Genomic DNA, 16,665 nt, shown 5'->3' on the forward strand with positions numbered 1-16,665 from the left:
ATATAGGACAGTCGAGCCAATTCAAGAGAAAAGATGGTGTACTTGTGACTGTTTTGCTGATAGTGGTGATGGCGTTACGGAGCTCGTGGTTCGGTTGTGTGAATTCAGTTGTTGACTTCGAGCGGAACGCTTTCATTACCTGGCCGGGTGGTACTCGCTGGTTCTACGGTTCGGAGATCGTGCTTCTTAAGGAGCTGGCACTCACCGCCCTCCGTCGGAAGCTGATACACGTACAGATAGCCATCTTGCGATGCTACCAAAAGTCTGAAAAAGGATGAAAATTAACGTTTGATACTAAATTGAGAACGCATGTCCAAATCTAATAAACAAACAAATACCTTAACGTTTTCTGGATTGTAGCAATAACACAGGAATGTCTGAGTCCAGCCACCGGAAGCACGGCCGAAGCAAACGCCCTACCCTGCGTGAATACGTCCGTCACTTGCGAGGGCAGAGCCAGCGGCAGATAGCTTGTCACCGCTCGGCTGATGTATCCCATCCAGTGGTCCCTGTTGCCTTGGTCATCGTTGGTGTCCGGGGACGTCCGTTCTAGTTTAAAAATATGAACCGTTTCCGTGTTGGAACTGCAGCACAAATATTTCGAACAGGTGCTAAACGCTAACGAGGCAATGGAAACGCACCGCTTGACGCCCCTGCGGAATTCAAACAGCTTCGAGCCGTCGTTGACAGAGAACACCCGAATCACTGTGCCTTTCTCACTGGCCGTGGCAACTTCGGTACCGGCCTGGCTGAACGCAATTGCAGCCAGGGGCGAATCGTGAGCGGAGATCATTGTTTTGGCATGTAAATTTACGGCGTCGAAAATCTGGACTTCACCTACTGTGGCACTTCCCGGATAGGCCAGATAGCAGTGGTCCGAGTCCGAAGCCAGCGCACACAGACCGGTTTTGTTCGGCGGGGTGTCTCGGATCGTGTGAACCACCTTCATATCGCGAATGTTGTGAATATAGAGACTACCATCCAAGCACACGACCAGTCGGGATCGGTTCAACTTCACCGCCAGGATCGTGTTCGAGTACGAGTAGTTGCAGATTTCGGTGCCCTTCTTGAAGTGACATACTTTCAGCTTTCGGGGCGCGGACAGTGAGACGACGGCAACCAGCGAGCTGGTGAAGAGACGTTCGACTAGGCAAATTTCCTCCCCATAGCTTGAGTAGATCTGATCGAGGTTCTCGTCGACGGAATTCAGCGCAAACAGACTGTACCCATTTTTGGATCCAACTGCCAGGGAACTGAAACAAGCAGATATTGAAGAATGGTTAGGAAATGACCGGTACCGACATTGGAAGTATAACTTACGAGCAATCCTGGTTGAAATTGACAAAGAATCCACCCTCATCGATGTCAGCCCGTGACGAGAGGCTCATTCTAGGTGTTTATCTTTATTTTAGACACGTGTGTCTAGGGAATGAATGGTTTATTGTATTCTACCGTTGATAACTGACTGATACTGCTTTGTTAGAATGATAGCTTTAAAGAAAAAAAGATAAGAAATAAAAATTTAATATGTAAGACATAGAAGAAAAGCGACATGATATTTATTATTTTCAATCCAGTGGAGCAATATTTTTTTCTCTCAATATATTCGACAATAGGTTAATGCAATTTCAGGACATTGCTCACAGGACCTTACTTATGGGTCAATATTCGCGAGTAAAGTTGAACATAGAAAAAAGTGTGCTATTTTCCTTAGAAGAAGTAACACCTGACTGTTATAATGCTCAATCTCAAGGTAGAGATATTGATGCACAATTGGATATCACTTGTTCTTCTTAATTTTTTCCTTCCTGCGGTGGGTTCGTTTTTCGGCTGCTCTTGCTTCCTTGTAACGATCTCTATTCGATCGGGTACCCGACACCAACATCCGGCTTCTGGCAACGTTCTTCTCGTCTGTCACTCTCTGACACTCCACATCAAACCAACCCGTCCTGGAACGCCTATGTGCGGTGCCTACCACTTCTCGTGCTGTTAACGAGTAGTACTCATCGCGTTCTTTAACAGAAAAATGGAAAACTGGTATGTTGTAATTTGGCGCATACGTCACTTTCTCAGATTACGGCAGCATAGATCGTTGATGTTGTCGCTAATGTTGATTGCACTTATCCGTTCGTCGTGCTTTTGGCGATACTCAGCTGATACTCCTTCCGCCGAAAATCGCTGGATGTTGTAACGCATCGTTCGCTGTGATCTTTCGTAAGATACAGTGGACAACCATGGTCGAATTTTACTGACAACGAGGTAGTGATCAGAGTCAATGTTCGGACCTCTGAATGTCCGCACATCGATAAATTCCGAGAAATGGCGCCCTTGCACCAGAACATGGTCTATCTGGTTGCAAGTTTTACCATTTGGGTGTCTCCAGGTGTGCTTTCGGATATTCTTTCGTGCAAAGTAGGTGCTACTGATGGCCATCCCTCTGGCAGTAACGAAATTTACTAGCCGTAGGCCGTTGTCGTTAGTAGCGGAGTGAAGGCTGTCCCTACCGATTATGGGACGGAAAAGGTTCTCTCTACCGACCTGAGCGTTAGGGTCTCCGATTACAATTTTCACGTCATGCTTTGGGCACTCTCCATAGGCTTTATCAAGACATTCATAAAACGTGTCCTTCACGTCGTCGGATTTATCGTTTGTTGGTGCGTAAACGTTGATTGGGCTGTAATTGAAGAATTTGCCCCGTATCCTCAACACACAGATTGGTTCGCTAATGGGTTTCCACCGCATCACTCGCTTCATCTGCTTGCCCATAACTGTTGGAGAATGAAATGAACAGTAGGCGTTCAGATCGAACGGTAATCTAAGCAATCATATACTTATGTCAATTAAATAAAATTTTCACTTCTACTTCTACCACTGCAACAAGTAGTTCGTTTTACTGCCATTCCAATAGGTTATTTGCCGAGTAATAGAAAAAGATTGTAGAAGCAAAATGCCAAACGAAGCTACTGAACAAAATGCGATTCCACAGCAAATCCAGAACCTTTCAAATCTCCCTTCAATCGAGTGGTTGAGTGGCCGTGAGAACTGGCCCACTTGGAAGTTCGTTGTGGAAACTTATCTTGAGCTGGAAGAGCTGTTGGAAGTTGTGAAGCCGACTCCAAATGCGAATTGAACTCTACCGGCGGTTGACGCGAAGAAGTGCAGAAGAGCACGAGCGAAGATTATTCTTCTTTTAGATCCGGTAAATTACGTAACGTACATGATAAGGACGCGAAAACGGCCCGTGAGGTTTGGGCAAAGTTTGAAGCAGCATTTGAAGACTCCGGTCTGATTCGTCGGGTAGCGCTGCTCAGGAAGCTCATCACCTCGCCCCTTTCGTCGTGCGGAAATATGGAAGCGTATGTGACGGAAATCATTTCCACCGCCCATCATCTTCGAGGCGTTGGGTTCGAGATTTCGGAAGAGTGGATTGGATCTCTTTTGCTTGCTGGTATTCCGGAGGAGTATAAGCCGATGATCATGGCGTTGGAGAATTCCGGCACCCCCATCACCGGCGATAGCATCAAGACGAAGCTACTCCAGGAAGTACAGTTCTCCTCGAAAAAAAACGGCGTTTATCGGAAGAAAGCCATTTCAATCAAAGCTGAAGCAAAGCGTAACCGAAAACCGGTCAGCTGAGCAGCCAAAAGGTCCGAAATGCAAACGTTGTCATATGTCGTTTTCGGTTTTAAACCTGGGTCAGGTCCGACCCCGACTCTGAATAACCGAACGAAAAACGAATCGGGATCGAGTCAGTATGATGGTATTAGTGAGAACTCAATCCCTATCATCTGTTTTGTTTTTAATTCGCATTTTTATCAGCTGGCAGAAACGGACATAGGGTAACCGTACCCTTAGTGGAGGTAGCACCAATAGTGGAGGTAGTGGGGTTTTAATGAGATTTATCATGTTTATACCCTTTACGATGGTTTCAGTTGCTGCGTCGTGCTTTAAATGCCCTGTTAAATGCAACTTATGTTAAGATTTCGCTTGAAAAACTATTGAAAACAATGATTTTCCATAACAAAATTGACTCCCTTGCACCTATAGTGGTGCAACTGTACCAATAGTGGTGAGTCTCATAAGAAACCAATGGATAGCACCACTGTGGGAACCAAAATTAATTTTTATCGCCACTAAAGGAACAGTGTACCCATAGTGGTGCAAGCAATATTTGGTAATTATTGATGTTAAATGACATCTATCTCATTTTTGTTAGCAAATTTATTGGTTTATCTATTGATTAAGATATTAAATCTGTAAATTTCCCATAATTATCGATTTTTAAAAAATATTTTCTTTTGTCGATCTACTAATACCTCCACTATTGGTACCGTTACCCTATTTTATCTATTGAATTTTGTTATTAGTGTTATTTTTTTCTTGTTTTATGAATTATGGGGGAAATCAGACGTTTCTTCTGTTAATTGTTTAATGACTAAAATGACTATTATTTCATCAAAAAATAATGTGATTAGGAGCTTGTGATGAATGACGACGGCAATGTGGATTGCCGTGAAAGAATTTATGCCAATCCGTGTTTCCCGATAAACTGTTGTGCTTATTCTATATGGCTTTTTGGGTAACAGTGACTGTAAACTTACAGTAAACTTACAGGGTAACTTACAGTAAACAGAACAGAACAAGAAAATATGGAAACACTTTGTAAAAAATCCAATACAACATTTATTGAGATTTGGGGCCTTTTATTTTAAAACAAAGAATCAAATCGTACAAGAGCATTATTTTTTGCTATTTGCCTTTTTTTGCTATTTTTCTCCCAAGAAGAGGGAACCCTTTGGGATAAATTGCGATTTCGTCAAAACTGCAAAAACCAAATATACAAGAGAGGAAAATAATTTTTCACTACATAATCTAAACAGGAGATTCAACATAATCAATATCAATGGGATAAAATATGTCTTTGTCGGTTTTTTAACGAATTACAACTAAAAACCTTTCTTCCACTGAAAAATTATGCTCAATTCGTATAAAAACTGTTCCTGAATAAACATTTGAATTTATTTATAAATAATCATTTATAAATAAATACAATAAATTTGTTGATGGCAATATAGTTGCCAAAGTCTTATAAATGGTTAATGCCAGGGTTAATACATTATGTTTATATTCTTCAAATCCGTAACCTTGAACAAATTATGCACAGACTGCAATAATGAATAAAATATGGTATGAACATTTTGGTATAAATAACTTCATAGCGGCAGATACTCTGGTACGCTATATTCCCATTGATAGAGCAATTATACCTAAAGCATATGTTCGAATACACAACGTAAAAGTGAATAAATAGCAGCTACCTTCTCGTCACTGCATTTTATAAATCACATTCAACCAAATGTTCAACCCTTATTTTGTTTATAGTGGAGCTATCATCTGAGGTAATCAGCGAAAAATATGTCGATATCTGAATCAGATTCACCATCAGAGCAACTTGAAAACAGCACAAAATTAAAATAATCCATTTTTGCGTGGAAGAGCAATAAAATTGATAAATTTAACAAATGAAACAAACAAAATCAAATACCCATCCGTGTCTTTTACGTTTTCATTTTCCTTTAGCGTAAACATAAACACCAGTTTGACAGTTTGTGTTTGAATGTATTCACTGTTAGATGACTTTACCCATTAATGGGTACTATGTTATTGTTGATATTATTTCACCGTGAAAAATTCACCCATTTTCTTTAAAAGCGCCACTACTCATTAAAATGGTAGTGGCACTTTTCAAGAAAATGGGTGAATTTTTCATGGTGGGAATAATATCAACAATAACATAGTACCCATTAATGGGTAAAGTCATCTAACCGTGTTGGTGAACCTAGGTTGGATCTTGATAAATCGGCAGAGCGAACCTCATTCATTTTGGGTCGGATCTGGTGCGGATCGCGATCCAACCTGAACGAATAACCGAACGTTTTGACAGCTGTTAGAGCGGATCCGGTGCAGAACTAGGTTCGACCCAGCAATAACCGAAAACGACAATAGATACGGACAAATTGCTAGAGAATGTAAAGTAAAAAACGATAAGAAGAAGGGATCAGCCATTCTACTCGATCCTCTCAACGAACACCTGCAATTACAGCGAAGGTTGGGTGTTTGACTCTGGTGCGTCGGATCATTTTACTATGAATCGTAATTTACTGATTAACAAGGAGCTGGTGTTCCAAGCGGAGATTTTTGCTATAATGAAATATGCTAATATCTGTGTAGAGAGGAAATATAGATATGCAAATATTTGTATCTTCACAGATACTCAAACTGCACTCAAAGCATTAAGTAGCTTTAAATGTACATCAAAACTTGTCTGGGACTGCATTCTTTCATTGCGAAAAGTGTGCCAAGAGAACTCCGTAAATCTGTACTGGGTTCCAGGACACTGTGGCATTGAAGGTAATGAAAAGGCAGACCAGCTTGCAAAACGAGGTTCAAACACACAGTTTATTGGCCCAGAACCTTTCTGCGGTATATCATACTGTACTATAAAAATGGAATTGAAATCCTGGGAAGCACAAAGGTTGATGACCAACTGGTTGGTTGCCGAAAAGTGTGCTCAAAGAGATTTATAATTCCCAATGTTAAAGTAACCGAAAAGCTCTTGGAGCAACATGGAACGTGAAATCTCGGAACATCTGCTTTGCAGTTGTGATGCATTGTACAATATTTCTAAATACCGTGCACGCACCATACTTTGCGCAGTTAAGGAAATGTAAAATTGAATCAACTCGTACAACTTACAGAAAGCAGCTATTTGCCTGAAATAGTTTCCATGCTGTAGTATTATTATCATATTATTGTTTGAGAACTAAATTTTATACAAAAATTTGAAATAAATAGTAAATTGAACTTCAAAGCAGACCCCTTATTATATGCCTAACTTTGCGCACATAACTTGGATAATTTCCAACACGAAACAAGCGTATATCATACAATTTTTCATCCAAATTAGTTTTTTTCAGCTAATACTACTATTACAATTCATGATCATTCCATTTGTAGGCATATTTGAGCATATTTGAGAATATGAGGATGCCCGGCATTATTTTCTTATAATTCGACATACTTAGTATGTTTTCACGTCTGTTGGTGTATGTATAGTCTCATTTATGTACATTGGCCACAGCTAACAAAAGTTCTTTTTTACGTAAACCCTATTCCGACGAGGTATATCATAAATGTTGAAAATAACGAAGAAATACCAGTTGTGCGCAAAATTAGGTACACTGTATTGAAAAATTGTTCCTAACATTGCGCATAATATATTTTAACAAAAAATGTAAATAACAAACCAAATTCTCATGAGATGGCTTCAACAATATTATAATTATTGGGTCCATGTGTAATCAGTTGTCAGCGATTGTAAAAATTTACAAAAAAATACAGTTTTTCGGGTAGACCGTCACTTGTCATTTGTGCTAACAAATGGCGTGTTCTTAGCACAAATGACATTTTGGTCATTTTCACTGTTTTCAGTACAAGTTTCGACTATTAAAATGAAAAATGTGTCATTTAACAGCGAAAAAACGCATGCACTGTTATGATAACATGTATATTGTGCTGACAAGTTATAATTATATTTCGAAATTCAATTTAAACGCATTCTATTACAAAAATAACCGCAAAATGCGCAAAGTTAGGAGCTGCGCAAAGTTGGGTGCGTGCACGGTAGTGGCTTTATGCAACCAGGAGATATTTGGACTGCAAATCCTGGAAAGGTAGTGGGCAAGGATTGAATCCTAAAGAGAATGACCAAGTCTTTCACTTATCATCTCTGTATACATATACAATATGTAGCATACCGAGAGAGAGACTTTTTTCCCGAGCTGTCATACAGCTGTTGAAAGGAAACCTTTGGTGACGTCCGTACGTCTATATTAGCTAGCTCGTATCAATATAATTACTCAGGGTCGGCCACCGACCTCGGGAAGACTGTTCTGAACACGAGAACGCGTGTTCGTGTTCAAAACGTTCTGAACACTGAACACTGTTCAAGAGCATTGACCTAACTTAGCAATTTTGTATTCTAGGAAAACAAATTCAAACGACGGCATGCTACACATTTTTCGGCTAGTAATAGAACACGTGGGCATCTACGGATAGAAATCAAACATGCTCGTATGCTTTTGCATAGTTCCAAATCTAAGAAATCTTAGTTACCATGATCGTTTTGCTTGCGTACTAACCCAGTGCACACTGAACTGTGTTCAGAGTTCAAAACTAAGAACACAAAGGCACGCCGCACGCTCTTGGCTCATGTTCTGTTCAGGATGCATCTCTGGTCTGCAGTGTTAAACTATGCCCGAAAGAAATTAATTTTTTAATGTTTCCGGGAAACCCTCCATTCTAATCGATGTTGTATAGATACATTTTGTTATAAGTTGGTTTGGCAGATGGCAGTCTGTTGTCATAGGTAAATACCAGTTAGATCAAGGGTTATATTTGAATTATACTTTTTAGTACGTTAGTTTTTTTTTCAGTTCAGTTCAGTGCGTGTTGGCTCTTGTTTCGGACGGTAGAACGATCGCGCGATTTGCCGAAATTTTGCGTTTTGCATTGTGCGGCCGGTAATAAAGTTAATTAGTTCAGTGCGAGTTGGCTCTTGTTTCGGACGGTAGAACGATCGCGCGATTTGCCGAAATTTTGTTTTTTTTTTGCATTGCGCGGCCGGTAATAAGGTTTTTTTTTTTTTTTTTATTATTTTTTTTTATTTTTTTTATTTTTTTAACTAATTTTATTTGCTAATTATCTAATACATGCATTCATCTCTTAGACTAGGTGTTCCGTGTTTTCTTAACACTATCATCCTTATTTGCTATGTTACTTTTTAGTTATTATTAATACATTTCAATTGCCTCTGGCAGTTAGAATTTTTCCTCTGGTTGAATTGAACCATGTAGGAATTACAATGTTTTCAACTTAAACTAAACTTAACCTATTTTATACTAAGGGTACAAGGAGTTAATCGTTGCAATAGAAGATTGCAACGATTTTTGTCTAAAATTGGAAATTATTTTGTTGGACATTTGTTGCAATGTCTCAATATTAGAAATTCTATGAAGTTCATTGGTACTATACCACGGAGGCAACTTCAGAATCATTTTCAAAATTTTATTTTGAATCCTCTGGAGTGCCTTCTTTCTGGTATTGCAGCAACTAGCCCATATTGGCACAGCATACAACATGGCAGGTCTAAAAATTTGTTTGTAAATCAAAAGTTTGTTCTTAAGACAAAGTTTTGATTATCTGTTTATAAGTGGATATACTTAATATATTTGTTACATTTGGCTTGAAGGCCTTCAATGTGATTTTTAAAAGTTAATTTTTGATCTAGCAGAAGTCCTAAGTATTTAGCTTCGCTAGACCAATTAATTGGAACCCCATTCATAGTGACAATATGTCTGCTAGAAGGTTTCAAATAAGAAGCTCTCGGCTTATGTGGGAAAATTATAAGCTGAGTTTTGGAAGCATTGGGGGAAATTTTCCATTTTTGCAAGTAAGTGGAGAAAATATCCAAACTTTTTTGCAATCTACTACAAATGACACGAAGGCTTCGCCCTTTGGCTGAAAGGCCAGTGCCATCTGCAAACAAAGATTTTTGACACCCTGGTGGTAAATAAGGTAAGTCAGAAGTAACAATGTTATACAAAATGGGCCCCAGTCTGCTGCCCTGGGGACACTAGGCTCTTACAGGTAATCTATCAGATTTAGTATTCTGATAGGTTACCTGCAGTGAGCGATCTGATAGATAATTTTGGATCAGTTTAATTATGGACAGAGGAAAATTAAAATTCATCAATTTTACAATCAAACCTTCATGCCAAACACTGTCAAATGCTTTCTCTATATCAAGAAGAGCAACTCCAGTCGAATATCCTTCAGATTTGTTGAACCGAATTAAGTTCGTTACTCTTAATAACTGATGAGTGGTTGAATGCCCATGGCGAAAACCAAATTGCTCATCAGCGAAAATAGAATTGTCATTAATATGAACCATCATTCTATTTAAAATAATCTTTTCAAACAGTTTGCTTATTGAAGAAAGCAAACTGATTGGGCGATAACTAGAAGCCTCAGCTGGATTTTTGTCCGGCTTCAAAATAGGAACAACTTTGGCATTTTTCCATTTATCTGGGAAGTATGCCAATTGAAAACATTTGTTAAATAAATTAACTAAAAAGGATAAAGAGCTCTCAGGAAGTTTTTGATAAGTATGTAGAAAATACCATCATCACCTGGGGCTTTCATATTTTTAAATTTTCTAGTAATAGATCTCACTTCATCCAAATTAGTTTCCCAACGAAGGGTCGAAAACATTCTCTTGATTGAGAATGTCTTCGAAGCTCCGTGTAACCTGATCCTCAATTGGACTAGTGAGACCTAGACTAAAATTATGGGCACTCTCGAACTGCTGAGCAAGTTTTTGAGCCTTTTCGCCATTTGTTAATAAAATTTTATTTCCCTCTTTAAGCGCTGGAATTGGCTTTTGAGGTTTCTTAAGAATTTTGTTAATTTCAAAAGGGTTTCGAACTGGGATCCAACTTCGAGACATTATTCTCAAAGTTGGTATTTCTCAGAATAGCGAAACGTTTTTTAATTTCATTTTGCAAATCTCGCCAAATAACTTTCAACGCGGGATCGCGAGTTCTTTAGTATTGCCTTCTTCTCACATTTTTAAGACGGATCAGTAGCTGAAGATCGTCGTCAATAATAATGGAGTTGAATTTAACTTCACATTTCGGAATTGCAATGCCTCTGGCTTCGACAATTAAATTTGTCAAAGATACGAGAGCATTATCAATATCACTTTTGGTATCGAGAGGAATATCAACATCAAAATTCCTATCGATATACGTTTTATATAAATCCCAATCAGCTCTATGATAATTAAAAGTAGAGCTGATTGGATTATAAATGGCTTCTTGTGAGATTTCAAATGTCACAGGAAGGTGATCAGAGTCAAAGTCAGCATGAGTTACCAATCGGCCACACAGCTGACTTGAATCTGTTAAAACTAAATCAATTGTAGAAGGATTTCGACTGGAAGAAAAACAAGTTGGTCCATTGGGATATTGAATAGTATAATATCCCGCAGAACAATCTTCAAATAAAATTTTACCATTGGAATTGCTTTGAGCATTATTCCATGAACGGTGTTTGGCATTGAAGTCACCAATTACGAAGAATTTTGATTTGTTGCGAGTCAGAATTTGAAGATCAGCTTTCAACAAATTCTTTTGCTGCCCATTGCATTGAAAAGGCAAGTAGGCTGCAATGAAGGAAAATTGTCCAAAATTTGTTTCAACAGAAACTCCCAAGGTTTCAAAAACTTTGGTTTCAAACGAAGAAAATAATTTATGTTTGATACGTCTATTAATGACAATGGCGACCCACCACAGGCGCTGTCAAGACGATCATTTCTGTAGATAAAATAATTTGGATCTCTTTTAATGGAGAGTCCTGGTTTTAAATAAGTTTCTGTAATAATGGCTATATGCACATTATGAACTTTTAGGAAGTTGAATAATTCATCTTCCTTACCCTTTAGAGAGCGGGCATTCCAATTTAGAACTTTCACACAATTATTTGGATCCATTGAAACGGAGTCCGATAACAATTTTTGTGTGTACTTTATACCAACCTGAACAGCTTCAGGAATGGTATTTGCTTTGAACATTGCATCAATCATGTGATGCAATTGTTCAGTTAAAAATCAAAATCGGAAGCAGTCATGCTACCTGAATCGGCAACATGATCGTTATTTTCCGTTGGGACATGGGTATAAACCTCATTTTGAGAAGAGAAATTTTGTCTACCAGCAGCGATGTTTGCATACGTAGGTACATTGGAAAATTGGAATTTACTGAAGTGCTTGCTACCCGTTGACGAGCGGCAAAATTTGTTTGTGAATTGTGGTGGGTATGAATTGCTCGACCGGTAACCGGTTTCGGAATTTGAGCGTTTGAAAAATTTCTACCCGTCGAATCTGTGATCCGATTGGAATTTCCCGTCATCAATTTTGCACGGGAATTAAAAACTTTTTTGCGTGAAGGGCATTCCCAGAAATTGGATTTATGATTGCCCCCACAATTAGCACATTTAAATTTATTGGAATCTTCTCTCACAGGACATGCGTCCTTGGCGTGAGAGGTTCCACTACAAATCATGCATTTAGCATCCATGTGACAATGTTTGGTTCCATGACCCCACTTTTGGCACTTACGGCACTGGGTGGGGTTTTGAAATTTCCCCAGGCCTGCGGAAATGTTCCCATGTAACACGGACATGAGACATAATACAGGCCTTTTCCAAACTTTTCATATTAATTAGTTCACTTTTGTTAAAATGAACTAAATAAAATTCTTGAGAAATGCCTCTCTGGGAAGTACCAGTGATTCTTTTTCATCTTAATTACTTGGACTGGTGAAAATCCAAGTAATTGAGAAATTTCAATTTTAATCTCATCCAGTGATTTATCATCACTGGGGAGACCTTTCAAGACGACTTTGAACAATCGCTCAGTTTTGTCGTCGTATGTGAAGAATTTATGGCGCTTCTCAGTTAAATACTGAAGAAGACGTTTGCGATCGTCAAAGGATCCCGGCAAACGCGGCAGTCACCCTTCCTAGCAATCTGAAATGAAACCTTGATCCCCTGAAGGTTACTCAAAATCTCATTCCGGAAGCCAGAAAACTCGGCAACAGATACCACAATTGGCGGAATCCTTTGCTTTTCCGCATGAATCGAATCACCTGGGCTAAAGGTAGAATCGATTGGCTCACTTTCATCATTAATCAAATCGAACTGATTGCTCAGTTAGATTGTAGAAGAATTATTTCCGATATTAGAGTTAGAAGGAATATCTGAATTCTCCAGCTTCCTTCTATTTTTCCGCGCTTTGGCAGGACTGTCTTGAGACCTTGTTTCTTTGAGGGAAGTGAAGAAGTCAGAGACTACTCCTTCCTCTTGTTTTTATTCATGCTCAGGGCTGAGCGTGGTGACGTGACCTTCTAAGAGGTTTTTTCCCAGAACGGTGTCCCTGCAGGATTACCACCGCTTGTCGGAATTTTACTTCCGCAAACGGGTCCAACGTAAAACGAAGGCACGGGTCCTTGCAAAGATCTTAACGGAATCAGTGGGTACAAATAGCGCTAAGAAGCACCGTTGAAATTAAAATAGCTTCGGGTAGTATTAAAAACTTCCTTCCGCAAAGAGAGAAAGAACCGCACAGCACGAAAGCACGATGCGGTCTGCCGGTAATAAGGTTAATTAGTTCAGTGCGTGTTGGCTCTTGTTTCGGACGGCAGAACGATTGCGCGGTTTGCCGAAATTTTGCGTTTTGCATTGCGCGGCCGGTGATAAAGTTAATTAGTTCAGTGCGGGTTGGCTCTTGTTTCGGACGGCAGAACGATCGCGCGATTTGCCGAAATTTTGTGTTTTGCATTGCGCGGCCGTCAATGCTTGTTTTGTCGTGTTTCTGCCCAGTAAGCAGATAGTTCGCGCGACCGAGTGAGTAAATATTTGGTGCGTGATCGGACGTAGGTAGTATCGAAGACGGCTAATAACAAGACACACAGCTGTCAAATTCTTGCATATACAGTGTAAACATCATGTACACTTGCGCCCCCGAACGACTCCCAGTAACATTAACATGATTGTGTGCGTGATAAACCCAAGCTACATCATATGTGTTCGTTTCCGTTTGATGCAAGAAGAAACGTCAAAACCATTTCTTTTTGCATTGAACATTCCGAACCACGAGCGGTTTCTTTCCGGAAAAATATCTTTTGCATATGGATGGTGGCAAACGGTATTTGCGATGATCCGGTGCAACGATAAATCGACGAAATTGAATGGCTGAAACCGACACAACAATTTGGATGTGAACTTTATTAATTGGGTGAGGTACACCGTACGGTATCGTAAAGTAAATTCAGAAAGGAACCTAGAAAAAAATGCAAAGCACTATGAAACAACTAAGTTTGTCTCTATTTGATTTGCGTTCAATTATTTTCCGCTATTTACAAAAGAGGATGATGTCGATTACCTTCAAGTGCACGAGCTTCTTTTATGTGGATAATTTATGAAACCTGGGGGGTGCTGAAAATAATTTGTCTCTTTTGAATTTATTATCCACTGGCAGCAGATCTCGCAACAGCTTTGAATCCGAACGTGCACATTATTTTCACTAATAATAGTGCTAGTTGTCGTCTGATTGTTTTTCAATTTCAAGCAATTTCCCGATGAAAACAAATCCTATCCTGCTGGAAAGAGAAAGATGATTAGCCGTTAGCAAGCTCTCTAGTCCTCACGCTGTTGAAACAAATTCACACACACAAACACTTCATCGTAGTGTTTCCGTGACCCGATGAGGGCGCTTCGAAAGTGTAGACTGAAAAAGAGAGGGAGCTGTGTGTCTTGTTATTAGCCGTCTTCGCTTTAATGCTGTCAGTATACACGGTGCGAAATTTATTCATTGAATGTAGAAATGCTACACACTTAATTTGTTTTACTCAATATTGTGCGGTTACTTGCTGAGTTTTTTTTACTTTATTAAACTGTTTTTTTTAATCTACAGATTATATTCAACACCATACTTGCTAAATGGACACGGTCGGTTAAAGTGGCTGGTCCTTATTGCCTGATTTTCTCAAAATTGCACGCGGCGAACCTTTCATGAAAGGTACCGCCGCGCTTTCTGCACCGTTTACTTGATTCTTATGGATGAATAGCATTGCGGTGTATCGTTTGTCGCGGCCGTACCTTTCGAAAGTCATTCGCCGCGTGAAGTTTTGTGCAAGTACCCATTTGGGAACATTACAAACGCCGCGCAGTGTATCATATCCAGAAAATCTGACAATAAAGTGTTCGTGAAAGTAGTCGTTAGATTATTCGCTGTTGGTTTGAGCGAGACAGAGTATATGACAAAAAATCAACCAGCAACTTGCGGTTTTGGTTCGAAATGAACGTTTGTCAGCAATGGAATAATCCATCTAGATTTTCTACTAGATGGCTTTTTGCTGTACTATAAATCTCGCATAACTTTTCAAAGGGCCTAAGTAACATTTTTAATGAATTAATTTGAGTACTGCAATCAACAGAACAACATGAAAACTATTGATTGCAGTATTCAAATTAATTCATGAAAAAATGTTACTTAGGTGCTGAAAGTTAAGCGAGAATTCATGAAAAAATGTTACTTAGGTCCTTTTGAAAAGTTATGCGAGAAATGTAATAGAAATTCATGAAGCCAAATAGGACTTTGTGGGAACTTGCAAGTGTTCTTATTGTTAAGTTGACTTTTTGTCAATTTATTGGTCAATACTTAAAAGGTGCTGTAAAAAGAAAAGTGCATACTTAGGTTTTCCAAATCTGATGCAGACTATCTTTTGAAAAGGGTCAAACTTGTTTTTATTGATTTTTTTAAATGGATATAATCGATAAACGACGCTTCCTACAAAAAAGTGTTGTATGGGTAACTGTCGCAAAATCATTCAAACTTTCTAATAAAACTTTTTGAAAAACTCTAAATAGAACCCTACACTAAAAAATCAATTTAAAAAAATAAAAGTCAATTTAAAAAAATAAAAGTCAATTTGCAAAAAACCGCTCTTTTTGATTTGGAAGAAATTTTGTCTCAAGATAGGTGATTATATTCCCTACCAACCGTCCATACATCGCAAGCCGGGCACTTTTAAGGGAAAAAAGTTTTTCTAACAAAAACTTTTTCTTGACGGAATTGATTTTTTCAGTGTCTTTAAGGAGCGGATTTAACATATGTATACATATATACTCATATTAAGTATTCCTGTACAGTCAGGCAGAGTACAATGTTTTGGTCGTAACTAGTCGCAACTAAAGAAGCTAATAACGGAAGAGTGCCCAGCTTGCGATGTATGGACGGTTGGTAGGGAACATAATCACCTATCTTGAGACAAAATTTCATTTAAATAAAAAAGAGCATTTTTTCGCAAATCGACTTTAAAATTTTTAAACTGATTTTTTTCAGTGTAGGGCTCAATTTGGATTGTTTCCGATATTTTCACTAGAAATTTTGACTGATTTTGCGATGGTCACCCATACAACACTTTTTTGTGGGATGCGTCGTTTTTCTATTATATCCATTTGAAAATATTAGCAAAAAAAATTTCAGCTCTTTTCAAAGGATAGTCTAGATTAAATTTGGAAAAACATTTTTGTTTTCATTTCGGATCATCTGGTGATTTTTCATTTCTCATTTTTCATTTCTTACTTCTTACTTTTCACTCCTCACTTCGCACTTCTCACGTCTCACTTTTCACTTCTCACTGCTCACATCGGCCCATAGGGGAAAGAAATGGCAGAAATGACGCTTAACTTTTAAAAGAACATATGTCACCTTTTTTTCATGAATTAATTTGTGTACCGCAATCAAAAGCTATCATATTGGTCTGTTGATCGCAATATTAAAATTCATTCATGAAAATATGTTTCTTAGGTCATTTTGAAAAATAAACTAGAATTTTCAGTGTATACATGAAATCTTAAAATAGGTACTTTTTAACTCATTAATGGGTTTCTATGTTTCTTTGTGAAGTTTTTTTTTCTTCCGTGTAAGCTATGTATTCTATGCTGTCAGTGTGCCGGTTTCGAATAAATTGTGTCTTGGGA

General features: G+C 38.6%; 1 protein-coding gene across 2 annotated transcripts in view; it reads right to left on the reverse strand.

The window, feature by feature from the left end:
* LOC134210430 (WD repeat domain phosphoinositide-interacting protein 2) overlaps positions 1–16,665 on the reverse strand; it is a 30,996-nt gene that overhangs the window by 594 nt on the left and 13,737 nt on the right. Inside the window, exons 2-4 of one of the 2 annotated variants that reach the window (XR_009978825.1) lie at positions 1,321–1,491; positions 339–1,253; positions 43–264 (exon numbers count right to left, since the gene is read on the reverse strand). Coding sequence is in view for 1 of the 2 variants with exons in the window: in XM_062686477.1 (XP_062542461.1) it covers positions 140–264; positions 339–1,253; positions 1,321–1,388 (1,108 nt within the window). In the remaining variant the exon portion in view is untranslated. The remainder of the gene's footprint in view (positions 1–42; positions 265–338; positions 1,254–1,320; positions 1,492–16,665) is intronic. The other variant, XM_062686477.1, reaches the window with a different exon arrangement.

The sequence above is a fragment of the Armigeres subalbatus genome, chromosome 2, assembly GCF_024139115.2.
Source record: "Armigeres subalbatus isolate Guangzhou_Male chromosome 2, GZ_Asu_2, whole genome shotgun sequence".
Taxonomy (NCBI): Eukaryota; Metazoa; Arthropoda; class Insecta; order Diptera; family Culicidae; genus Armigeres; species Armigeres subalbatus.